Source organism: Sciurus vulgaris, assembly GCF_902686455.1.
Source record: "Sciurus vulgaris genome assembly, chromosome: 6".
NCBI classification, from domain to species: Eukaryota; Metazoa; Chordata; class Mammalia; order Rodentia; family Sciuridae; genus Sciurus; species Sciurus vulgaris.
This window is the reverse complement of record NC_136466.1, coordinates 36,926,412-36,953,489: the sequence shown is the minus strand read 5'-3', so window position 1 is coordinate 36,953,489 and position 27,078 is coordinate 36,926,412. Positions and strand designations below refer to the sequence as shown.

General features: G+C 42.6%; 1 protein-coding gene and 1 long non-coding RNA gene across 4 annotated transcripts; both read left to right on the top strand.

The window, feature by feature from the left end:
- Window positions 1-13,928: 13,928 nt before the first annotated feature.
- On the top strand, window positions 13,929-15,187 carry LOC306663764. The gene is made up of 3 exons (XR_013764527.1): window positions 13,929-14,189; window positions 14,498-14,659; window positions 15,037-15,187. It is a non-coding gene; the product is annotated as an uncharacterized lncRNA (long non-coding RNA).
- Window positions 15,188-15,984: 797 nt separating this feature from the next.
- Window positions 15,985-25,546, top strand: TRIM7 (tripartite motif containing 7). 3 transcript variants are annotated; one of them, XM_079144188.1, is made up of 7 exons: window positions 15,985-17,642; window positions 18,590-18,685; window positions 21,028-21,258; window positions 22,057-22,079; window positions 22,828-22,943; window positions 23,419-23,454; window positions 24,281-25,546. In XM_079144188.1, exons 1-7 carry the CDS (start codon window positions 17,124-17,126, stop codon window positions 24,790-24,792), a joined length of 1,533 nt encoding a protein of 510 aa, XP_079000314.1. In that variant the 5' UTR covers window positions 15,985-17,123; the 3' UTR covers window positions 24,793-25,546. The 3 variants fall into 3 exon arrangements, with proteins under 3 accessions (XP_079000314.1, XP_079000316.1, XP_079000315.1); XM_079144190.1 differs by having other exon boundaries at window positions 24,343-24,532; XM_079144189.1 differs by lacking the exon at window positions 18,590-18,685.
- The last annotated feature ends 1,532 nt before the right edge of the window (window positions 25,547-27,078 follow it).

Sequence of the window (27,078 nt, the reverse complement as noted above, 5' to 3'; positions counted from 1 at the left end):
GGAAATCTTCAAGTGCACACCGTACTTCCTTAGGAGGTGGGCCGGCGCCTGTGAGGACGTCTATGTGAACGCGTCAAAACCACAAACCTTCGTGGGTAAAATATTCTATGCCAGGAACTGCAGGAGCTTCTGAGACTGAGAAGTTGGGTCACAGCAACCGGACACAACTTGGCGGGCTCTACACGGGCAGAAGCCCCCTTGTTCCCTTGGAACTCCGCATTTGGCAGCTTGCAAGTGTCTCGTATCTACAGCTTCAGGAATATGACAATCAAGCTCTGTCTCGCGGAGTTTCCGTAGTGTAGTGGTTATCACGTTCGCCTCACACGCGAAAGGTCCCCGGTTCGAAACCGGGCGGAAACAAGCTGGTTTTTCATCTTTTTAGTGGAGTCTGATTTTTTCCCCTTTTCAGTGGGATCCTTACTGTGCCCGGAGAGAAAGCTGTCATGTGCAGAGAGCGACATGTCTGCGTTTATCGGTCCTTGTCTATGAAGAAGATGGGCAATGAAACAGGACTAAAGCAAAACTAAACACACCTCCAAACAAAAGTCCATGTCTCATCCCTCACCTACTTGGTCCCCCCCCGCCCCCCGCGCCTTTTCCTGTACCAGGGTTTTAACCCAAGGACGCTTAATCACTGAGTCACATCCGCAGCCCTTTTTGTTTTTTATTTTGAGACAGGCTTTTACAGACTTGCTTAGTTTCGCTAAATTGCTGAGACTGGGCTTGAACTTGGAATCTTTCTACCTTAGCCTCCGGAGCTGCTGGAATCAGTCTTCCTCTTCACCTCAGAAGCCGGTGCTGCAACTTTTTTCATGTCGAGGAATTTGTAAGCTTCAGGTTCCCAGACTGTAGTGCCTAGGATGGAGTCTGGCACACAGTAGGTTCTATGTAATCTTGTGAAGTTACTTCTCAAAGCCTACGTGTGCCTCCGCCAGTAGATCTCAGTCTCCTACAACAGAACAGGAAGGTAACACCAGGGCGCCCGGCTAGCTCAGTCGGTAGAGCATGAGACTCTTAATCTCAGGGTCGTGGGTTCGAGCCCCACGTTGGGCGAAGTGTCCTTTTGAAGGAGAGTGAGAGAAGATCCTTTGTTGCTAAAACAACTTGTAGATACTTTCCTGACCTAAAAGTTAAATGGATGGTGACTTTGAGTCCAATCTTAACTCTCCAGTACCTGAGAGAAAGACCTAAGTTGGTAAGTCCACACTATAGGGGGAATCCGTGATTAGGTTCTGCTAGTGTTAGGACCCTTTAGAACTCCCTTTCCTGGAAAGGGACAGTGTGTGATGGACTACTTCAAGCTTCTGATTATGATTAGTTTCGGGCACTGGTGCTCCCACCCCTCAGGCTTGGTTTGGGTTTTCAGTTAGAAAAGGTGCTCTGTGTGATGAGATTCTCATCAATTTACTTTGTTTTCGAATCAAATCCATCTTTTGAAGATATTGCTCCATACTTTCTAACCTCCACTTACTTTACTGCTACACATAAAGGAATGTAAACATGACCTTTATTTTGAAACATTGTGGAGAGCAGGCTCTACTCTGCACTGAGCAGTTTTCAGGCTGTGGCTGAACCTTTGTTACTCCTTTTTGTAAAGCAGTAATTTCTCATGAGCTACTCCATTTTGAGTTAAAAGTGCTGAAGTGGAATGAGTGCACACCTTGTTTATACAAATAAACACCATCTGGTACAACCATAAGGCATAAACTGATAAACTAATTGTGCTAATAAGAATGACCACCTGTGAAATTAACCAGATGTACCTGGATACAGGAACATAACAAAATCATATCAAAAGAAAAAACAGGCCCATGAGTTTATTGAACACACCAGACCACCAAATGAATCAACTCCCTCATTTGACCCCTCATTTGTCCACCCAGAGAGAGGACACAGTAGCAGTCTGACTCCATTACCTGATCATTTGTCATGAGCCTTGCCCTGGAAAATTGCCATAGTCAGGAACCTCCAAATTTGTGTCCTTGAGCTGTAGCCAAATGCAATTTCTCCTGCTGGTGAGGAACCACATAAGTCCAACTCCAAGCTCACAATTCAAACTGACACTATGAAAGTGTCATCCATTGGGAACTTAGCCCAGAAAATGTTCCTATTCTTTGATAATCCTGCACCCTTAACAAGTTCTTTGAATGGTTTGTATTCTTATCTACCTACAGTTATTACAGATATAATACAGTTATATCTGTATTCTAATCTGCTCTCTGCCTTTGCTCTCAGTTCAGCATTCTGAACCCCTGTGGCTGCCTAACCCTTTCTTAGCCTTTATGTAAAACACACATGTGTCACATGTGACTTGAGTTCTACAGATATTAAAAATTAAGATTGGAATAAACCCATGATTGCCCAGTTGTGACAACCAGGTGACCTGCAAGTATTCAGTGAACTGCCACTGATGAAAGTGGTACAGTCTGTGAATTTATTGTTATTCAATAAATTCCGATGTTATGGAAAGATACAAACTTGTTTGGTCTCTGTTAATGACATAGCATGCTCACAACACATGCTAACATCCTCCATTTACAAGTCACGATTTTTTTCCTTTGCTTCAGTTGAAATTCATTTATTTTGACGTTTTCTTCATCTTGCTTTCTATTTCCTGCAGTCAAAGTCTCCCCCACCAATACACCAGACCACAAGAGAAGTCTAGTAAAGCCAGTTTATTAAACTTGCTAAGAAAAAGATAGCATCACCTTCAGTCTCAGAAGTGTTAGAAAGTGTTTGATATTTACTCTATGAGGGTAGTCTTGCAGGAATGAATCAGAATTCATTAACTAGGCAGAGTTACTACTATAGTTCTAGTGTCACAGGAGAGTGGGGAGCTGAAGCTTCAAACCTCAATTCTTGTGTTTTGATTAAAGAAAATTTACAGTCAGACACAAAAACAAGCAAGAGAATTTTATTGTGAGTGAAAGTAAAATAAGGATGGAGCAAAGAACACTCTTAAGAAATTGTGGGGCTGGGATTGTAGCTCAGTGGTAAAGCACTTGCCTAACATGTATGAGACAGTGGGTTTGATTCTCAGTGCTGCATATGAATAAAATAAAGGTCCATGGACAACTTAAAAAAAAAAAAAAGAGAGAGGGAGAGAGTGCATAGTCATTTCTAAGCAGAGAATGACCAAGGAAACAATGCTGTTTCCAAATTTATTGCTGTTTGAATTCACCTTCCACGGTATTTGCCAATCAGGTGCTCATTTTCTTCATATCTGGGTGGAGTTTTTGACCCCCGTTGGTCCTCTCTGGAATTGTCATGATGGTCATCCTATTGGAGGGAGTGGGATTCATCTATAAGTCAATCCTATATTAATGTGCATATTTGGGTCAGTGACTAGTGACTAGACAAACTTTACCTTAGTGCACTTGCAATACTAAAGAAATTTTCCTTCTGAATTGAGAAACCTATGACCATAAATCCTAACTATACAATGACTTCAGTGAACCTGCCAGGAGTTAACCCCATTGATTTTTCTTATTTTTTAATTGGCTCCATTTGTTTCCACCTGTTTACTCTCAGGGTTAGTATACCTGTTGCTGTTCTACAAGTTACTTGATTGTTCATTAAGGTCAACTTCAAGGAAACCTCACAACCCTGCTCTCTTATTGGTTCACATTTCACTGCTCATCACTATGTACTATCTAACACTAGCACATACATATACTATTGTTAGATAGTAGTTAGTAATGAGGTCTCAATTTGGAATATACAGGTCTAAACAAGCTGGTGGTGTTAGAAAAAAGTTTGAACTGAGTATGTGTATAATAAACCACTAAAACTTTATTTTTCCAGAATTACTTAAGATCTTCTCTATGTCCTTCAGTATAATTATTTTTTTTCATTTGTAATACAGTTAGGTGTATCTGTTATTATTTTATTCTACTTTGTTTTCCCCCTACATCTGATTGGTTTCATTTATTTCTGCTTCGGGGTATGTTATAAAGGACAGTGTGTCCCAGAAAAGTATACTTAAAGAAGTATAACTCCATTCACATGATTCCATTCCCATCTACCAATCTCATTTGTTTCTAGTGTATTCTTCTGTTATTTTTCTTGAAGACATGAGTGGATAAATGTGTGCTTTGTCACATTATCTGTGGCCATTATATATTATCAACTGAAACTAGTAACTAATGGTTATAATGATTTTCTTAAACATCAGTCAGTCTTTCTGTTATTTTCTTCAACTGACTTCTCTAGAACTATTGATGAGGGACACTGCCTTGATTTTCCTATCCAGTTCATTACAATGGTAAAACCCTATTTTAGGAATCAGAACGTGCCACTTCAAAGTTTTAACTTTGACATTTCTGACACAAATGTTTGCAAGTTAATTTGCAGATTTTGGTTTTCAGGGTCATTTCTTATCACCTTTACTGGGACTGGAAAACTTTCATAAAAGCTTCTGACATTCTCATTAAGGGTAAGCCAAAGTGGAGAGGTTTCTTTTCTCTGTCCCCAAACAAGCCAGATCAAAACTTTTTGCTACAATTCCTTCTTTGCCTCCTCTTCAACTCTTTCACCACTGCCTTTCTGGGTTGGGTTTGAGATGACCCTCTAGGTAAGTGACCCATGACGTTCTAGACTCAAAGAAGGCAAGGCAAGCTTTCAACAATGTAGAGGTACTACAAGCAGATGAGACCCTGGTAAAAACTTTGGTCTCTACCCCCTTGGTAGTGCCCATGGTTGCTGAGGCAATGAAACCACTCTCTGATTTACATTTAAGTGACATTCTTTAAGGGATGGTGTAAAGAAGGAGTGAGACTGCTCAGAGAGAGAGACTGTAAGAACACAGCCATGTGTCCAGACAGGAGGCTGGAAGAACAGGCAGCAGCCAGAAGTAGAAGTGAGTGAAGGGACAATACCATAGATTGTAGCAGCTGTAGGATGAAGGGACTCCCGGATTTTTGTTCTAAGTGGTTTCATAATAGAGATCAGAGAATAAATAAGTTTGGAGGAGAGGGACAAGAATAGAGAAAAAATTTAATGAGTTCAATATTGAACAGGTTGGATCTGAGATAATATGTGACGTCTAAAGGACATGTCCAAGACATGCATGGATCTGAAACTTGGGAACGTGATCACTGCTGCAGCCACAGAGCAGAGATGTAGTTGGGTCACTGCTTTGAGTAAGGATTTGATTCTCCAGGGAGATGGCCTTGGGCAGATTAAAGGAGGAGTTGGGATAGGAGAGAAACAAGCAAGGCCAAGGAAATCCAGATGGGCCAAAAGAAGCAGATATTGTCAGAGTCAAATTCAGCACATGGTCTAATAAAAGAAGATTGTACTTCCTACATGGAATTGGGTCACCGAGGGACCCATGGTGACCTTGATCAGAGAGCTAGACTCAAACCGGATGGGCTCCCACTCTGCACCTTGGCAGAGAGGGGATTCTGGGTCACACACACATGAAGGATCCCTGCTTAGCTTAGGTCTCAGCCTCTGTGTCAAGTCCTAGCTCCCAAGATATTCCAGAATCAGCTTTGGAGACAGAAAATCATTTGAAGCACTGAACAATGGACAATGCTTCTAAACTTGGGTTCACGCAGAACTATATCTAACATAAGTTGTTCATCCCACCCATTGAATGCGAAGATTGATGAGAGTTTTGTTTTATTTTCTAGCAATAAGGAGAGATTGAACCCAGGGCCTCACACATGCTAGGTAAGCTCTCTACCACCGAGGCTCTCTACCCCAGACTTTTGATTTTATTTTTATAAAAATACTTAATATATTTAATTAAGTTTTCAAAATTTAATAAAAATTACAGCTTCGTTTAAATAACGTTGACAAAATTTGATAGTATAGTCTTTAATTTCAATTTCCCTTTATTTTTAATACTTTTGCTTATTAGAATAAACTTTTTGAAAGCATATATACAAATCATTTATTTTTTACTTTATATTTACATTAATTTTCATTTGACGATTGATTAAAAGTTCATATATTTTTCATTTTGTATTAAAAAAAATACCTGTCGATCTATACTGTCAATAAAGTACAAATTATGTAAACATTTAAAGACACCAGATCTCTTCCTTGGAACAAAAAACAACCAACAGGGAGGATTATCCAGTTTTAACCCTTGAAAGCCATTTCAAGCCTTTGCCACTCCAGAGCTAGCTTATTTAATGTTCTCCTTTTTGTTTAAAGTTCTCCTTTTTAATTTTTATTCATTTTAATTATTGGACACTCCTGAGTTCACTACCTGCTGACGGGTCGCTTTCTACAGTTTGATACATATGATCTGACACCGGCGAGGGGAACTTGGAAACCTGGGCGGTAACTCTTTACATCTTATAAATCTAATGGAAAAGCACCGTTCCCCTGTCTGTTTCCGTAGTGTAGTGGTTATCACATTCGCCTAACACGCGAAAGGTCCCCGGTTCGAAACCGGGCGGAAACAGGTTTCGTTTAGGTCTTCGCTTTTCTTTTTTTTCTTTTTCCCCAGCTGACTCACAACTTTTTAAGGTGGTTGTTGTTTTTCTGACGTGTGCACATATATAAATCCATGCTTCATTATAGTTTCATCTATGCTCCTGTCTTCCAACTCATTACCAGTTTAGTATAGGTCTAGCTCTGTGAGTGCCTCGAGGGTGGTCCTTCTGAGTCCTAGAGAATCAAATATATCCAGCATCACAGAAATGCCATGCAACGACAAATGAAATATTTAAAAATTCAAGAAATAATGGTTTGGAAATGTATGTGGGAAGTTCAAGCTGGTGGAAAAATTTTACAGGGACAACAGTGGTAGTAGTATCTACAACGTCCACCACGCATCCAGTTTCCCTCGGAGGAACCTAACAAAATGTGAGCTAGGTGACATCGCTGTTTCCGTTCACACTGGCGACGAAAGCGTCCCTAGACAGGTCACGAAAGGTGATGAACGTAGAGGAAAGACGAGACGGAGCTCAAGGACAGAGAAAGGGAAAGGAAGCAGGGTACAGAGATAAATTCAAGTGAAACATCGCTCGTTGGTCACAGATTGCTAGTGGCTGGGTGGAAAGAGAAAAATCTAGCGAGGCCTAAGAAGAGCCCCGTGTGTAAAAAACTCACGCGAGACGCTGTTGCACCGCACAGGTGGCGATCGCGACAACCAACCGCTCGAATACCACCCAAAGGGAGCCTGAGGTCTGTCTGTCTGTCTGTCTCACTGTCTGTCTATCATCTATCTATCATCTATCATCTATCTATCTATATATTTTTATATTGACTGGTTTCACTTCCAGCCCCGCAGCTCCCCACGTCTGCCCCTCCTGTCGGCGCCTTAAACTCCTTCAGTGCAGTCCGCCTGTTGTTTACTTTGCAAACCCCACCACTACTACTGTCCGCGCGTCCTAAGTGGAGGTGGAGAGAGGTCAAAAGGATCATCGACCTCTTTCGAGGTGTCACTGTCAGCCTCCTGCTTCACCAGTCTTCATTTGTAGCGCACCGCACTGGAGCGCGGAGAAGCCTGCTCCAGAGCTGGCCTCCAAAGCCGTCCAAGAAAAAAGGCAACTAAAGCTTGAGAAGCAGCTAGAGTGGCCCCAGAACCCCCAGTCCAGAGCGCCCAGCAAGGGGAAATGTCAGTAGATTCCAAATATGGATACTGCAACACAACCGGTTTCCACGCCTAGTTTTACATACCCAAAAGGTCAGACCTATGCTATAAGTAACTTAGTTCCCACGACTCCTTTCAGACTTGAAGGTCAAATAAAGTAAAACACCAAGGTAGTAGATGAAGTACTCTTGGAAGCTTCATACATCTGAAATGCAGACAAAACATAACCAAAAATAGCCTAATGGAGCCAAAATATGTTAGGCCACCTGAATTAGCATGAATGCTATACCAGTGTCATGCCCATTTTCTAATCATTACTCTTTCATACTGTAGCTGTGTACTGTCCTAGAATTCACAGAGAAGCCCCAGGAGCCAGCCTTGAAACTTAGAGACCTAAAGAGAAGAGGAGGAAGGATTCTGGACCCACTTTAGAATTGTCCCAGAGTTCTGTGATCCAAGTTATTTCCTCTGCCTGCCTCCACACACATATTTTGCTGACTTTTTAAATTTTTTGAAGTGAATTCCTACAGGCACCCCACTCTAGGTTCTGGACAGCCAGTGTCTTCAGCACCGCCTCCAAACTGACATCCTTGACTCATCCCAGAACCCTGGGAGGCCAGGCCCATAATTCAGCCTTTTGTCACTCTAACCCAAGTGGTTTTTGATCAATGTCTCAGTGAACACAAGGCAGTTCTCACCGGTTTTCCTTCTAGTGGAGATAGTAAAAAGCAACACAATTAACACCAAATGACTAGCTGGGCTGAGCAACATAATGTACTGGAAGCAGTCTCTTTTGAATCATATTTCATTTGGATAACACTTCACCTAACTTTTCATTATAGCTTCACAGCTTTCCTAGACTTATCTTGTTTTAATTAACTCTGTTTCTTCTTGACTGCTTATCAGTGCAAGCTCTTTTTATACTGCCTTTTTGTCTTTGTAGCATTGCTCTGATAGTCTGAAAGCACCCTTGTTTCCTGAAAGCCACCCATGCTTCAACCCCTTTGTAATTTTCTCTGCCCTGTGAGTGTTTAGGGAGACTTTTTTTTTCTCAGTGAAGAGTAACAGAACCAAATCTAGGTAGTAGGGCAGTGCATAGAGATGAAAATCCTTGGCTTCCGCCTTGCAAGTACCTAGAGAAATAGTTCAAAGACTTAAATTCATAAACTTAAGGATTCTATTTAATTGCAGCTTTGCTAGATCTCCATGGGTTTTAATTAATTTATTTTTGAGATGGGGGTCTCACTATATTGCCCAGGTTTAGTGTCAAACTCAATAACTCAAGTGATTCTCTCACCTCATCACCTCAGTATGGGTTTGCTTACCTTTAAAAAAAAAAAAAACTTCAACATTATTCCCTAAAAAATTGTCTATGTAGATTTTTAATCTCTCATTAGAAAGTAATCATATTCCCTTTTTCTTTGTTGCTAAAACTTTTTTAAAGAAAATTTAGAAAGAATGGTATTATGAAACCTCAAGTATGCATCACCAGTTTCAACAAATTTTATACTTCCACCATTCCTTTTTTATCTCACCCTGCTCTATACTTGCTCTTCTCTTTGTAATCCACATAGATCTCCTGAACTACCTTTTTATTGTCACTTATTGGCCATTGTCCTTTGACTCTGGTTGTTTTATTACTCTGCAGCACTTTGAGGTTTAGGAAAGAATATTAATAGCTACGAATTTCATGAATTGAGCCCTTACCGTGAACTTAGCCCTGTCTTAGGTTCTGGGAATATATTAATAAATTGCAATAAATCCGTGGTGTGCCACTGTTAAAAGGAAATTTCATTTAGTTATTCATTTACATTGCGATGAAAAATGCCCCTGCCCTCCTGAAGTTCACCTTCTGATAGGCTATTTAAATAACAAACAAGTAAACAGATATGGAAATAATCTCAGAAAGTGATAGGACTACGAGGAAATTAGTGAAGGTGATCTGATAGGCAAGTAAACAGAGGATAGTATTAGGGAAATGATCTAAGAAAGAAAGACAAATCAGAAGAGGAGACAATGAGCTGAATCAGGAAAATAAAGTCAACCTTCCAAAGATCTTGGGGAAGAAACCTTCATGACCGAGAACAGAGGGTTCAGTGGCTCTGAGGAAGAAACAGTTCCGTGGATTTGAGGGCAGAGGGAAGAACAGGAAGATCAAGAGGGTAAGAAGCCATACTTTCTTGAATCTATATTCTGATCACTCCACCCATGCCATTTATTGTTTTTGCTTTGCAAGTTTATAGAAAAATGAAGGACATTGGATCTGCACTTTTAGGGGATTCTCAGGTTAACAAGGCACACACTAAATTCTCAGTGCAGAATTTGTAAAGACAGATGCATGAGTATAGCTTTATTCAAAAGATTATAAATAAACAATACACCCAAGATTTCTAAAAGTGCTATGGATTAGTGACTAGAGCAGAAAGTCTAACGCTCAGATATGGCTGTCTACTTCCAGCTGAGTGGTCTAATATCTCAGTGCCTCCATTTCCTCATTCAAAAAATGAAGGTTCAGAAATACAAAGTTTGTAATTGTAATTTGAATTATCTAAGACAATATCACCAACTGCTTAGACATTCAGGATGACTCTATTTGGTAACATTAATTCATGGAAGAACCAGTGAAAGGGATTTTGCTTTTTGAAAGGGATTGTTCTTGTTTAAAAAAGTACTAGCTTTATAGAAAAACAATAGAAGCTGGTTACTATGTGGGACATACCTATAATTCTAACCTCGAGGGAGGCTGAGGTGGAAGGATTGCAAGTTCAAATTCAACCTGGGCAACTTAGTGAGATTCTGTCTCAAAACCAAAATTGAAAAAGACTGGGAATCTAGCTCAGTGGTAAAGTAACCCTGGGTTCAATTTCCAGTACCAAAAGCAAACAAAACAAAAACATCCCACCAATATTTGAATTTAAAGCCTTAAGATACACTAGGCTTTAACATTTATAGTCATAATAAATTGAATTTCAATCACAAATACAGTAATTGTATTCTTTTCAATGTTGACAAACCACCTCCCTCCCCTTAGAGACTGAATATCTCACATGACAGTGATAAGCTGAGAGGTTTCCCAAAATATCCACTAATTTTAATCCAGTTGGTCCTGATACAAAATAGAGAAACAGGTCATTTGGGGTCATCTTTTTGGCTACTCTTCCTGTTGCAGGCATTCCTCCAGAGTTATGTTGCTGTGGTTGATATTTCAGTCTCCTTTTTGCCCCCAAATCACATTCCTCAGAATACCAGTATGTAAATGACACCTGCCTTTTATCTAGGCACTTATATCCTTAAACCCATGTGTTATATGAACATCAGTGAAATAATGAAGTTAGCATTTGATAATGGTTTATTCATCTCTCCTGATGCTACACAGACACTGGGAGAATGACTATAAAAGAGATATTGGCTGGGTTCAGTGGTACGTGTTTGTAATCCAAGTTTCTTGGCAGGCTGAGACAGGAGAATCGTAAGTTCAAGGCCAGCCTGGTCAATTTAGCCAGACCCAGTCTCAAAATAAAATAATAAAAAAGGGCTGAGAATGTAGCTCAGAGGTAAAGTGATTGCATAGCATACATGAGGCCCTAGGTTCATTCTCTAATACCATAGTGGGGACAGGATACTAATTACAGAATAGTCATAGATATGCTGAATGAAGCAATTTTTAAATAATGTACATATAAGTTATATATAAAATTAATCTTGTGGACCGTTTCACAAAACACATCTGTGATGTAATACTGTATATATGCTGCATATGACACAAAGGCCACATGGAAATCAAATACCAATTTGATTTCTTATATGTAATTGGATTCTTCCTGCCCAAGGAAGAAAATTTGCAGAGGAAGAAGAAACTGAACAGGCCTTTTCAAGATGCCCTGGCTTTGCAAGTGGAGAAATGGGTCTGAAGAGAGAAAAACAATGTTGTCATACCGAATTGGATAAGAAACCACAAATGAAAGCAGCACTATAACTTTTAAATTTTTTATCTGAGTACTCCCCTGTTAGTGGCAAAAAAAGGATTATAGTTCTTGGTGTAGGTAGACCTTCTGGTGGGTATTATCTTATCGGACAGGTAATGAGAGATATTGATAGTTTTAATGGAGGAAGTCACATACTTAGGTTTATTGCTAAAATGGCCCTTTTGACCCCAGAATAGTCGAGAACAGGCAATCTTATTTATGGCTAGCAGGAGGAAATATCAGCCTGTAGGATCCACAGCTGGGTATTTTATATATTTCTATAAAATTATAATTACATATAAACATTGACCCAGCATATCTTACTCTGGGAATTAACCCCATAGATATATAGTCCAAAGTGTAAAATAATAATTGCTACAAGCTTATTAACTTCAGCATTAATCATAATAACAAAAGATTGGAAACAAAGTAAATGTTCATCATTCATTAAGTATCAAAGTTACAATAAATATCAAATTATTGAATATTAATTTCCATCAGAATATTATATAGCTACAAAAAAAGATTGAGGAAATTTTTAAAGTCTTGAATAGATTTACAAAACCTAACAGAGCCATAATTATTTTTTTGTGTAAAATAGAGGAAAATAAAACTGAATTTGCATAAAAAAATTTGGAAGAGTGTATGTATATATATACAAAAATTGTTACCTAAAGTGGAAGGAGAAGAGGTAGACCATATTCACTAAATATCTTTATAGATGTTAATTTTTTTTTGAATCACTGAATGTATTTAAAAGATAATTTAATAAAATGCATTTTGTTGACTTACTAAATAAAATTGTTGAACAAACATTGACAATTTTTGGTTAAAAATAGTCTCTAACATAAAATTTCATCTTGCACACTAAAATTCACCTGTCATAATAAAGAGTTCATTTGCAAATCAATATTTTTCTATGACTAACAATCACTACTAGAGAGATGTTCAAATTTTGAACTAATAATATGTTATCTACTTAAAAGGTTTTTAGAAAAACCCATTTTTTGGTGCAATCTCTGTGGAAAATAGTATGGTGATCATATGCAGTAATTCCACTTGTATCTGTACACCCATCTTCCTAACAACATTCAAAATAGAGGAAAGGTGAAAGGAACCAATTATCTATATGTAGATGAATGGGTAAAGAAAATGAGACATATCCCTATAATGGAATATTATTCAGTCTTAAAAGGGAGGAAATTTTGACAGATGCCACCACATGGATGAACCTTGAAGATGTTATTCTAAGTCAAATAAGACAGTTAAGAATAAATACTGTGTGATTCCTTTTCTCAGAGTAATGAAATCCAGAGACAGTTATGGTTATGCCAGAGCTTGGGGGAAGAAGGGAAGAGCGAGTTAATGTTTGAGTACAGTTTCTGCTGGGAAGGATGAAGAGAGACCTGGAAATGGAAAGTGGCACGGCAATGTGCATGTTGATTATGCAACCGAATTGTACATTTGAAAATGGTTAAAATAGGGACTGCAGGTGTAGCTCAGTGGTAGAACGCTTGCTTAGTGTGCTCAAGGACCCAAGTGCGATCTTAGGAAAAAAAAAAATTAAAACGGTCAACTTTTAATGTGAAGAGTACAACAAAATCTCTCTACCAATATGTTGCCAAATAACGCACGGATCAACCGATAAACACGATATTACCACAATCACAGGAATATTAGGTGCTTTAGAGTTTTCAGAAGACCTTCTATAAGGAAGGGACATAAACACATGAAATATCGCGAGCTGTAAAGCCACCTGCTTTCGAATTACTTAGTATGATCGACCTCTACCTGGGGGCTAAAACTTGCGCCCAACGTGGGGCTCGAACCCACGACCCTGAGATTAAGAGTCTCATGCTCTACCGACTGAGCTAGCCGGGCTCTTGAAATATAGTGCCTCATTTCTTTATCTTTGATTGAAATTGTATGTGATTCCAGATTGAAAGATTTACTTGGAATTTGATAGACTCAATAAAATACCTTGGAGTCTGAGAAATTCAAACTCTGTGGTTTGTACCTAATCCTCTCTCCTCACACTAACGTCTGTTTTCTGCTTATTATTAGGACCTAATCTATTTACATCCTCCGCGAAGCCCACCGTACTTAGATGGAAAAAAATAAATGCATCAAGATATCACTGGAATGATACTCAACCTGAGGATTTGCAATCAGGAAAGATAAGAAGTGCCTGGAGGTCAAAGGAACGCTGAGGTCCCTGAGAACCCTTTCCAACCTGCGCGGATTCCACCCTACGGGTGCTCTGCAAACACTATGGATTTCTAAATTTTTTGGACATGGAGAAAAGAGAAAGGCCGAGGGGGCGGAATAAGAAAAGCCACAAAATCGTAAGTGGAGATGCCGGGGATCGAACCCGGGGCCTCATACATGCAAAGCATGCGCTCTACCACTGAGCTACATCCCCATTTGCAGCAACTGCTCTCTCACTACTCACTTAACTGTCACTTGACGCAAGGCTCAGAAAAGCAGATCTAGACAGCGAGAGAGCTCAGCAGCTGCAAAATCCCGGTTCGCAGGTTAGCTAGTTGTTCTAATGGCTCTCAGCTAACCCTAGACAAAGGGCTCTTGAAGCCGGCGACCCAGAGTTCGGACGGAGCCTGGATAGGAACGTGGGGGACAACGGTAGAAAAAGAAGAGGGAATCGTCAAACACCCGTAAGAGGGAAGTAAGAAAGACTGTGCAGAATGTTGTTTCATTTCTTTAAAGGGGAAGATAAAGTAGTAAAATATAGACTATTCGAATAAAGTAATCCAGAGCGCAAAATTAATTGCTTGAGATGGGTGGGGGTGGGGGTGTCGAAGGCACTGTTCACTGCTTTGGGCGAATTTTCCACTATATTGTGTCTTCTGAATTTCGAACCGCAACAAACCAACAAAAAGTTTACTGAATCACTCTGGAAATTGGAAGTTCAACTATGAACAAACATAACACAGTCCATGCACTCAGATCTCCCATTCCAGAGGATAGAGTGCTAGCGAGAAAATGGATTCAGTTTTAAGGAAGAAAGTGTGGAAAGAGACGACTTTAAACAGTGTGTGGTTGGGTTAAGCTCCATGGAAAACGTGACATTTGAAAAAAGCCTTGAAGGAGATAAGAAATGAGACGCACAGATATTTGGAAGAAGGTAGGTGAAAACAAAGGAAACAGTCAATGCAAAAGCCATGAAGTAGGAGTGTTTATGACATATGGCTGAAATAAACACCAGAGAGTTGTAAATAAGGGCAGAGTCTCAAGCGTAGGCCTAAGAAACACAGAAAGGGTGGGTGGGGCCTTTAGGTTATTGTAAAGGACCTCAACTTTTTATTTCCCCACATATTTAATAGGTGCTTTATAGTTGCACATAATGGTGGGGTTTGTTGTTACATATGCTCACAATAATTTGGTCATTCCTCAGTATTTCCCCTTTCCCTCTTCTTCCCGCTTCCCTTTCCTCTATTCTTCAGAGATCCCTTTCATTTTCATGAGACCCCTCCCACCTTTCTTTTCCTCTTTCCTCTCTAGCTTCTGCATATTATGGAAAACATATGATCTTTGACCTTCTGAGTTTGGCTTATTTCACTTCACATAATGGTCTCAAGTTTCATTCATTTTCCTGCAAATTATGTAATTTCATTTTTATTTACAGCTGAATAAACTCCATTGTGTATATGTATACCACATTTTCTTTGTTCATCCATTGATGGACACCTAGACTGGTTCTATAGTTTGGCTATTGTGAATTGTGCTTCTATAAACATGAGTATGCATGTTATCACTGTAGTATGAGGATTTAAATTCTTAAGGAAAAATACCAAGGAGTGGTCATATAGTGGTTCCATGCGTAGTATTTTGAGGAACCTCAATACTGATTTCCATAGTGGGTCGGACTAATTTACAATTCCACCAACAGTATAAAAGTGTTCCTTTTCCTTTATATCTTTCTAGCATTTATACTGTTGTATTCTTGATGACTGCCATTCTGACTAGTGCGGGATGAAATCTTAATGTAGTTTTGATTTGCATTTCCTAATTGATAGGGATTTTAACATTTTTTCATATTTATTGGCCATTTATATTTCTTCTTTTGAGAAGTATCTTTTTAATTCATTTGCCCATTTGCTAATTGCTTTATTTGGGGGTTTTCATGTTGTTTTTTGAGTTCTTCATATATTCTAGATATTAATCCTCTGTCAGAAGAGTAGCTATCAGACTTTCTTCCACCTCTGATTCTCTGATTCTTAATTGTTTTCTTTGCTGTGCAGAAGCTTTTTAATTTTATGCCACCCCATTTATTAACTCTTGGCATAATTTCCTGAGCTTTAGGTGTTCTATTGAGAAAGTCATTGCCTGTACCTATATGCTGGAGTATTGACCCTACGTTTTCTCCTAGGAGTTGATGTTTTCTAAGGATCTCAACTTTCACTGATTTCACTGATCTCAACTTTCTAAGGATTTCAACTTTCATTGGTAGCTACTGGAGGATTTTGAGCAGAAGAGGGTTGGGATATATACTGTGAAGTCATCAGCACCAGAAGGTGATCTTGATGGTCAATTTAAGAAGAGATCACAAGGGAATGGGTATAAATAGAAGCCTAAGGCCTGAGCAAGGGCAGGGAGAGGAGCAGAAAACCACGAGGGGACTAAAAAGAAAGTAGGGAAGACCACAGACATGAAGAAAGTTAAGGAAATGTAGGTGCTGAGAAAAAGGTATCAGGAAGGAGGGAGCACCCTAAGATTAGGCCTGGGCCTTTGGGTTAGAATTGCATAGGTCGATAAAGACATCTACAAGACAGTTTTCTGAGGAGGGTAAGGGTGAACAACTGATCCTAGTGGTTTCCAGAGGAAATGTGGAAAGAAGGCATGGAAGCAGATGATACTGGCAGCTCTGGAGAAGCCCAAGGAGACCCAAGGAGCAACAAAGAGGGTGGCGGCTGGAGGAGGGTGGGAAGGAATAACAGTGAATAAAGTGAGAAAAATGATTAAATAAATTAATTGTTCAAAAAACGAAAGAATAAAGAAGTGGGGAGGACAGTTGTAGGAAATGTAGCTACAGAAGTGGAAACAAGGCTACACTTAGCAGAAGGGAACAGGGCCAGGTTTCAGACTCTAAGTTTAGCTCAGCACAGGGTCAGGATGAACCAGCTGTGACAGAACCTGACACCGTGGCCTTGGGCGCCAAGCTTTCTATCCGACCATGCAGAGTCGGCCTTAGTTTGCAACTGGGAGTGACTCCTAGTTGGACTGGTGCGCTCACCTGTCCTGGCCTGTTTCCAGATGCTGAATGGATCAGGTTGGGCAGCCTGGAGCCTGAGGAAAAAAGCGACAGAGGGGAGGCCTCTGGCCAAGGTGGGATTCATCTGTTGCAGACTAGAGCAGGGGGCGTAGAGCGCGGCCCGGCATATGAATAGTTCTGGGCTTCCCTGCCAGCCACCTACGTACAGCCTCCTCTCCCAGCGACTCCCAGTCGGGTACACCCTCAGCTTACGTCTCAGCCTGTCGGGTATCTGCCCCACCCTTCCTCTCCCAGTGGGCCCTCGGAGGCCAGCCTGTACCGCCGAGCTCTGAGCTCGGTACAGAAGTCGCCGGATTCAAGTGCATGGAAGGCGCCCATGGCTGCAGTAGGGCCGCGAACCGGCCCGGGTGCAGGGGCTGAGGCTCTGGCACTGGCTGCAGAGCTGCAGGGCGAGGCAACGTGCTCCATCTGCCTAGAGCTCTTTCGGGAGCCAGTGTCCGTCGAGTGTGGCCACAGTTTCTGCCGAACTTGCATCGCACGCTGCTGGGAGCGCCCCAACCCCGGCACCTCAACCGCGACCCGTACTCTGCCTTGCCCGCTGCCCTGCCCTCAGTGCCGTGAGCCCGCACGCCCTAGCCAGCTGCGTCCCAACCGGCAGCTGGCTGCAGTGGCTACGCTGCTTCGGCGCTTCAGCCTGCCAGCGGTTGCCACAGCGAAGTGTGGGACCCCGGAGGCTGCGGCCTCGGCGACGATTGTCCGGTGTACACTGCACGGAGAACCGCTTAAGCTTTACTGCCAAGACGACGGACGCGCCATTTGTGTGGTGTGCGACCGCGCCCGCGAGCACCGTGCTCACGCTGTGTTGCCACTAGACGAGGCGGTGCAGGAGGCCAAGGTGAGCTCAGGTCCCACCCTTGCAGGTCCCCAGGACCCTCAGCTTTGATCCAATCCTCTTGTCCAAGCGGTACAGAAGACGGTCAGGCAAGCGGGAGGCCAGGAGAGCCCCTTTCTTCTTTCTCCTATCCCACGCCGCTCAGCACTGTTTCTTCTGCTGAGCTCGGTTCTCCCTGCCCCCTTTCCTCACCACCCTCGGCGCCACCTCCCTCTCCCCAGCACACCGTGTTTCCCTCTGAGCAGATACTGGGTAGCTTGCGTGACGCCCCCAGGGCTTTGGCGATTCTTTTTCCTGTCTATCCCCAGCCAGTTCAGCATTATGGTAGCTCTTCACCTCCGCCAGAAGTTCTCTGTCACACCCACACATCTTCACTCTCATACCTTTCCTTGGGCGTGGCTCTATTTAAAGTCAACTTCATAGGGGGTCCAGAGTGACGACCTTCCCAAGATGTCGGGAGTGGAGTGTGGATCGTCTGGGTTAAGTGGAGTGCCTAGAGACGTCTGGGCTGAGCCTCGCGTGTGGATTCTGGGTGCCTCCGCCTTGACTGCTTTCTGGGGTGGCATTATCAGGAGTGTGCGGAGTCCTCCCGGAAACAATCTCCAGTCTTTACTCGGCTACCCATCTCTAATCTTCCCACACTGGGGCGGCGAGGGGGCGGCTTTCTGCTAGTGGGAGGAGAGCACAAGCGTGTTTGGGTTTGTGTTGGGTTGGGGGCACATGTTTCGGCCTAGATTGTGCGGCAAGTTTCTCTTGGGGAATTGTGACTCTTGGGCGTTTTGAGTTACACTGCAGTAGCTCTGTACCCCTAGGTGTAGCCAGCACAGACTATATTCATCCCGACATCCAAAATGATTTCTACCTAGCCTCCTCCTCCATGAGCTGAGACTTCCCTTTCTCAGGAAAGGCTCCAGGAAGGCACATGTGTGTGTCTTCCGTTTCACCTGCAGGAGCTCTTGGATTCCAGGCTGAGGGCCTTGAAGAAGGAACTGGAGGACTATGAAGTGTTTCGGGCTACGGAAGAGAAGGAGAGCAAGGAGCTCCTGGTGAGCCCCGTTGTGAGATAATACAGGGCTACCTACTACGAGGGCTCAGGGTGCATGCGTGGTGTTGGAGTGTGTGCTTGTGAATTTCAAAAAGATAATAGGGTACATATTACACAGGTTAACTGTATAATTTACCATACAAACCCAAGCTTTTGGAAGTGAGGAGTACTAAAAAAATTGTCATAGAAGATCCAGCCTAAACTGGATGTGTAGTCACTCTAATTTATATAATATGCCAATTAGGGCCTGTGGAATCCTTTTGTAATTGAACACATTAATATTTCTTCAGAGAAACATAAAATTCATATTAAGAATGTAAGTACAATTGTCACATATTAGTTGAAGTCATGTTTTTCCAACAAAAAGAGTAGTGAAAGACTTTTCTGTTTTGTTTCTTTTATTATTATTATTATTATTATTATGAAATTGAGGCTAAGAGAGAAGGGGCTCTGGAATTATCAGAACTGCTCTTGGCTCTGACATAAGACAGAAAGTTTGGGGACTTGAGTATTGTACAGCTGAGGGTGCTTCAGCACCTCTCCATCTCCCACTTAGAATGAAATTTTATCTTTCACAGAAAGAAGTTTTATCTTTCATTGAGTGGAACAGGAAAGTGAAGTGGTTTCATTTTGGTTAAGGTGGGCAAGCATGAATCTCTATCATTTTTTGCCTTGAAAATTCAAGCTCAAATAAGTAGGTATTGAAATAAAGGATCTACCAGGGCCTATATGTTATGGTGTTGGGAATTTGGAGGGAGATTATCTTTTTATCCTCAAGGTCAGGAGGGATTAGAGGAAGACCCTCAAATTCATATAGCCTAGGGTCCTCTCCTGACCCTTAACTGCATCTGTTATACCTACTTCTGTTGTGCTTCCCAGACCTTCACATCTGATCATTTACTTCCCTCTGTCAGGGAAGAAATAGAGGTTTATTTAGCTCCCAGTTGGGGAGGCTGGGAAGTCCAAGAGCATGGTATTAGCATTCACTTTGCATCTGGTGTGTGCCTTATTGCTTCATGGTAACATGAAAGAGGGCACCACATAATCAGAACAAGAGTGCTAGCTCAGTTCTCTCTTCTTCTTTTATAAAGCCACTAATGTCATCATAATTGAGGCCCCACCTCAAAAGGGAGGCTCCACCCTTATGACCTCACCTAATCCTAATTACCTCTAAAGGCCCTACCTCCAATGCTGTGGGAAGCCTGGGGAACCATGTTCTGAATCCAGGTCTCTCAACTTCAACACCCACTCAGAGTCTCCTCTTCTAACCATCTCTTACTCTTCCCTAGAGTTTTCAGGAGAGAGGAACTCTGACAATTGAGCTTGTTCTGGCAGGACAGAATCCTTCCCACTTGTCACTGGCCATGAGAGGCCTTGCTCACGATATGAGTATGCATGCCACATTAATGTTTATGTAAAAAATCAAGAGATCAGGAGTGAGGGTCTGTATATAAAAACAGAGGAGTAAAAAATTCCATGTATGATGTTAATGGCAAGAATGGGATATCAAGTTTGCACACAGCTTAGTTTTACTTAGGTCTTTATAGGTGCACTGTCACCTCTGGTGTCTTATTTTTCTTTCTTCTTTCCTGCAAATCCCAAGTTGTGTAATTTGAGTATGTGTTACTATCATAATCACTAATCATAAAAGGTCATATTTAGCTGGATATAATGGTATGGGCCTGTAATCCTAGAGGCTGGGGAAGCTGAGGCAGGAGGATCCTGAGTTCAAAACCAACCTCAGCAACTTATCAAGACCCTGTCTCTAAAAAATATTAAAAAGTGTTGAGGACGTGGCTCAGTGGTTAAGCACCCCTGGGTTCAATCCTGGTATAAAAAAATGTGTTTTTTAAAAGAAGTAAAATGAAGAGTGACTGTTTGAGATGTTTGAGGGTGATGAAATAAATGGAGAGGAACACACAACCGCAATTTAATATTTACAGTGAACCCAGCAGGCATTTTATTATTCTCATTTTCCAAATGAAAAAGCTGTAACTTGTGGTAGTTCTGGAGCAGGAGTTTGAAGTTGCCCTACTTTAGGGATAAAGCCCAGGTCCACAAGAGGGAGGTTCTGTGGCAGGAGAAGAAAAGAGCATATGTTGAGGATGCAGCTTGCAGGGTGTTAGGATATTTAAAATAGAGTATGTGTACAACCTGTGTTTGTGGGTGTGCCTCTGATCCCCAAAGCAGTGAGGAGGATGGAACCCTGCCCTGTAAAATGACTCAGAGGTAACTGTGTAAAGCTTATGTCTCAGTGCTGAATGTCCAAATCTTCCCAATCACTGTGCCCTATCCCTGTCTCCCCATCTCCACCCTACTCATCAACTCCTCCTTCTGGGACAGAAGCAGATGGCAGCTGAGAGAGAGAAGGTAGGGGCTGAATTCCAGGCACTTCGGGCCTTCCTGGTGGAGCAAGAGGGCCGGCTCCTGAGCCGCCTAGAGGAGCTATCCAGGGAAGTAACACAGAAGCAGAATGAGAACCTGGCCCAGCTCGGGGGTGAGATTGGTCAACTCTCCAAGCTCAGCAGCCAAATTCAGGAGACAGCTCAAAAGCCTGACCTTGACTTCCTCCAGGTGAGTCTGAAACTGAAGGTAGGGAACAGTCAGATCCTGTCAGTTTCGTAGAATCACATGATCTAGAGCCAAAAGGAACTGAAACAAGGTGCCCTGATGCCCTGATTCTTCTGGAATTGGAAATCTAAAGGGTTGTTAAACAAACAAACAAAAAATTCTTTTTCGGTGCTGGGGATGAAAACTAGGGCCTCATGCATGTTAGGCAAGTGCTGTACCACTAAGCTACATACCCAGTCCCTTTGACTGTGAGCTGCAATAATATATCTTACATTGTGTTCCAGAATTCACATCCTTGGGATAAAAGTTTCAGAAAATTATATTTATATTTACCTTGATGTTTTTTATTCTATTTCCTTTCTTTAATTTACTTTTTCTTAGAAATAGGTACAATCCACTAGATAAACTTCACAAACTACAAATGGGTCAAGAACAGTCAGGTAAAAGACACTGGTCTGAGTGACCTGCCATTGCATAGGGGCTGTGACTTGTCTCGGGTGGTTTCAAGAACAGAAGCAAACATTGGGTATCTCCACCAGATGACTCCACTTTTGATTCTATGACAAAGAAAGCCTTTGCAGGGCTGTGGTAAGGACTGAGGGGTCCACCAAGTTGAGGAAACACCCAGAAGCCATCTATAACTGGCTAGTTGACACCTGGTATTCATGAAGGCAATAGGGCATGGTACACATGCTTATTGTTTATTTTCTTGGAGTCAGGGTAAGGGACAAGTTTTGTTTTCTTAGAAATGAATGGTGGGTACCTGATGCTGATTTGGTTTTCTTCCATTTTTCCTTCCAGGAATTCAAAAACACACTAAGCAAGTGAGTGATTTCGACAGTTTCTTGGATTTTTCTAAGCTGACTATTCTCCATTTCCACTCCTCTCTCTTCATCCCTCAACTCCTGCTCCTTCTCTCACCTCCTGATTCCCACCCCCCTCCCACTTCCTTGCCTTACCTGGGTACTTTTTTGTGTATGGTGCTAGAGATGGAACTCAGGATATTACACATGAGGCACCATTGAACTATATCCCCAGTCCCAGCTCACCTAGGTACCTTCTGAAACAAATGCCTGCCTACTTGGCCACGGGTATTCCTGCATGTGGTCTGTCTTTTCCACATTTTTCTGTCAAAAGTACCTCACCACATGTGTTAGTTAGCTTTGCATTACTGTGACAAAAATACCTGAGACAGTCAAAAGGAGGAAAGGTTTGGTTTGGCTCATGGTTGGCTCCATGATTTTGGGGACTGTGGTGTGGCAAAAAAAAAAAAAAAAAAAAAAAAAAAAAAAAAAAAAAAAAGGAAAGATTATGCAACAGAGAAAGAGCAGGGAGAGGCAGGAGTCCCAATATCCCCTTCAAAGGCATGCCCAATAACCTAACTTCCTTCTACTAGCCCCCACCTCCTAAAGATTCCACCACCTCCCAATAATGCCACTGGCTGGCAACCAAGCCTTCAATGTGAGGGCCTTTAGGGAACACTTGTCCTAACTGTAGCAGCATCCTAATTGTGTTAGCCCAGTAGGAGCCGGAATATGTTCTTAGGACTTCTTCAGGGTTCCTGTCCTGTAGGTGCAGCAATGTGCCTGGCCCCAAGCCAACAACAGTCTCCTCTGAGATGAAGAATAAAGTCTGGAAAGTTTCCCTCAAGACTTTTGTCTTAAAAGGACTGCTGAAGAAGTTCAAAGGTAAGGGACTGGGTATGGGCTTGGTCATACAGCATGGGGGCACTAGTGTGTTTCTGACACTTCAGGGATACTAAGGTCTGCCTTTTCAGAAATTACATGAAAACAGGAGCTGGAGTGTGCATAGACCAGATTAGTATGGGATGAATGGGGTGGAAAATCTACTTGGGGGTTCCCCCAAATAGTGGCATGCAGCTTCCTATTGCAGAAAAAGGACTGAGGAGGGAGAAATTAGCTCAGATCAGCTATGGGCAAAAGAGGGGAGAGTTGAGAAAGAGGTGGAGCTAGAATGCTTAGAAGTCTGAACCCTACCCCCTCCAGTCCCCAATGCTTGCTGTGCCTGCACATCAGCTCTTGGCCTCCAGAATATCTGGGGAATGAGTGAATCGGATTGGAATAAATGTTGGAAAAGAAAGTATCCTTGCTAGACAATTTCCCAGGTTGTTCATACATGCTCTATTTTGTCCCTTTTTCTCAGAGGATCTTCGGGAAGAGCTGGAGAAAGAGGAAAAAGGTATGGATTGTGGTTGTGACAGTACAGATTATTTGACCATATAACGAACCTATTTGCTTCTGGTGGCTATCTCTCTGGTCTGTGCACACAGTTGATTCCTTATACCCACCTACCTTAGTGGCTTTGCTGTTCATCATTTATTTCCTCATTCTCCTGCAGAAAGAAAAGCTACAGGAGGGCAGGGATTCTCAGATATCCTGTTGTCTGTGGTATGCCCAGGACCTAAACGGTACCTGGAACATAATTATGCTCACAACAAGGGAACATATTTAACTTTTAATTATGGAAAATTAAAAACATTCAATAGTACAGAGAAGTGTGTATCAAATGTTATGGATCCATCATACACTTTCAGCAATTATTTGTCATAAGCACTGCTACCCACTGCTTCCCACTGGATTATTTTAAAGCAAATCACAGGTAACAAATCATTTCCATAAACAGTAAAGATAGATTAAAGAGATTGTCTTTTATCCCTAACAACCGAAAAAACATCATTACACCTAAAAATTAATGATTCTTTCTAATATCTAATGTTCTCATTTCCCCAATTGTCTTTTAAATTGAATAGGTATCCAAATATGTCCCATAAATCTCATTTGTTTTATTTCAATAATTACATTGTGAATGAAAAAAAAAAAAAGTAAAATACCTGGGAGGCAGGAGAGTAAAGGACCGATTGGGCATTGATGCTGTATGCTGGAAAGATTACTCGAGGAAGAGGAGACAGGTTTGCAAAGAAGGGAAGGAGTGTGGCCCCGGGAACAAAAGGGCTCTACTAAAGGAACCAGTATGGGGACATCTCTTCCTTGTCTCCGTCCTCCAGTGGAGCTCACCTTGGACCCTGACACGGCTAACCCTCGCCTCATCCTCTCTCTGGATCTTAAGAGTGTGCGCCTTGGACAGCGGGCACAGGACCTGCCCAGTCACCCCAGCCGCTTTGATACCAACACCCGCGTTCTGGCATCCTGCGGTTTCTCCTCCGGGAGGCACCACTGGGAGGTGGAAGTAGGCTCCACGGACGGCTGGGCCTTTGGAGTGGCCCGCGAGAGCGTGCGCCGAAAGGGCCTCACGCCTTTCACCCCTGAGGAAGGTGTCTGGGCGTTGCAGCTCAACGGTGGACAGTATTGGGCTGTTACAAGCCCGGAGAGGACGCCCCTCAGCTGTGGACACCTCTCGCGCGTGCGGGTGGCCCTGGACCTGGAGGTGGGAGCTGTGTCCTTTTATGCCGTGGAGGACATGCGCCACCTCTACACTTTTCGCGTCAACTTTCAGGAGCGTGTGTTCCCACTTTTCTCTGTCTGTTCCACTGGCACCTTCTTGCGAATCTGGCCTTGAGAAGCATCGCCCCGCCTCCTAATAAGAAGTCACTCCTGGGTGAACAACCTCCACCCCCCACCCCCCCCCACCCCCGCCCCCGCCTCCGCCTCCGCCTTCGACAGCCACTTGCTCAGTCTTGGGCTTGCCCTCCACACTCCTGCTCCAGGCAGCCCAAGAGAGGCTTGAAGAGTGATTGAGGAAAAGCCTCTGTAGTCAACCGGGACTAGGAAGAGATGCCTTGGATCTTTGGGGCCTGTTCCCTCCCTATTGATGGGCATATGGTTTTGGCCTGAACTGTGAAATGGGGATGCTGGCAAAAATCCCTACTCTTGACAGGGATGCTTTCTATCACATGAGGCTTACTGCCCTGATCTGGAGGGGCCTCTGGGTCCATGGAAAAATATTAAACTCTTGTAATGTTGCAAATGGATAGGTCTGACCCTGGGTCAGCCATGTTCATCATCACAGCAACAGCTCTGCTTTTAGAGGTCATGAGACCTCTGGATCCACCTGACCTGAAAGGGTTGTCTACTCAGGGTGGAGTATTGTACTCCCATACAAGAACAGTAAGAAGATAGTTAACCCATGCATGAGGGGAAAAGCCAGGATAAGAGCCTACAGGCTTTGCTCTCTCCAACTCCCCTTAACCTGAGTGATATGTGCAACCTTGACCACAGTGACTGTGTTCTCACAGATACCTAACCTTCCATTTTCCAATGTCAGAGTACAGTCTTCTTTGGGTAAGGAGAGCAAAGGTTCTGGAATTTTAAAACACAAGTGTTGGGGGCTGTGCCATGTTGGTGGCGCCAGGATGGTGCCTGATCACATCGGCAGCGAGGAGGTTAATTGACATAAGCACACTCAGGTGATTTTCTCACCCACGCACACAATGTATGCGCATGTGTTCTCGAGCACTAGTTGCCTGCTAGAGCGTCTGGCCTAATCTTTGTGTAAGAGGCGTGGCCCTGCTCTCTGCGTCCTGGAGGTGATATAAACATAGGCCGAGCGAGACAGAGATATAGCAGCCATTAGAAGCAACCAGAGGAAAAGACACGCGGCCCAGCAGTAGCCAGAGAAGAAGACACGCCATAGCAGCCATTAGAAGCAGCCAGAGGGAAAAGCACAGCAGTGAGTAGGGGCAGCTGCGGAAGGCAGATTGCGGAAGAGAACTGAGACGCATCACTAGAGCACCTTAGGTAGACACACCCTAAGTTCACAGGATGCAGGACTTTAAGGTGTGGCAGGCCTCTCTCCTTCTAAGCTCTAAGAAAAGCCTGTCTTTCTTTCAAAGTTTCTCTCTTAAGCAAAGTTTCTTTCTCTCTGATAAGCAGGGTCTCTCTCTCTCTCTCCTCTCAAAGCAAGTAAACCTCATTTCCTCTATCCTCTATAAACAAGCAAGAAAGCAGTGCACCAAAGAAAAAGATAGAAGTGCCTCAGTTTCCACTCCACCACCCATAAGACCCGTGCAAGTTGTTGCTGCAGGCGGTGACAAATATCCATGGATTTTGGAACCGCAAAGAGCCAGCGACACACAAGGTGACACTAAGAATTTTAAGATGCAACTAGCACCAGCATAGAAATACATAGAGCACCAACATGCTCCTGACACTTATATGCAACAGCAGATCATTCTGGGACCATGGCCTGCTCAGTCTGTGCCCTGGGAAGGTGTTCAGAAGAGACTAGCCTTGTTAACCTGTTGGCTGGATGTTTCCCAGCTTCTGGATGGCTGAATTTCTAGGAGGGTGGTTGAGAGGTGTTCCCTGCTTAGTACTCCTGTGGGAAAGGGAATAGGGACATGTGAACTCTTGACTCTTTCTTGAATCCCTTGGTCTAATTGTGGGAGGACAAGATGAGCAAGGGTTTCTGTTTGAGTGAGTGAGCTTAAGGAAAGAGGAGCATAAATACAAGTATTTGTACCTTAGATTTGTGGTGAGGTATATGTATATTTTGGAGAGGGCATTTATGAGCAGATGTATAGGCTTTAGGTGTTACAGACTTAGATTAATTTGATCATACCTTAAAATTGATTTGTTGTTGTTGGTTCCTGTACAGCAGGCAAGACACTGTCCCATAGGCAGACCCAGTTGACACAGAACCAGATAATCAGAATCCTGCATCCTGGGGACAAGACCACTTAAGAGTTTGGCTTAGAGCTGGAGTTGTAGCTCAGGGTTGAGCTTAGCATGTGTGAGGCACAGAGTTCAATCCTCAGCACTACATAAAAACAAATAAATTAAAAATAAAGGTACTGTGTCCATCTACAACTAAAAATATTTTAAAAAGGAATTTAGTCTGTAGCAG

Excerpts from the sequence above, each read along its gene's own strand:
- TRIM7 (XM_079144188.1), top strand. The coding sequence starts at position 17,124 with ATGGCTGCAGTAGGGCCGCGAACCGGCCCGGGTGCAGGGGCTGAGGCT. Across the intron at positions 17,643-18,589 it reads AGGCGGTGCAGGAGGCCAAG|GAGCTCTTGGATTCCAGGCT; the intron begins GTGAGCTCAGGT and ends TTTCACCTGCAG. Across the intron at positions 18,686-21,027 it reads AGGAGAGCAAGGAGCTCCTG|AAGCAGATGGCAGCTGAGAG; the intron begins GTGAGCCCCGTT and ends CTTCTGGGACAG.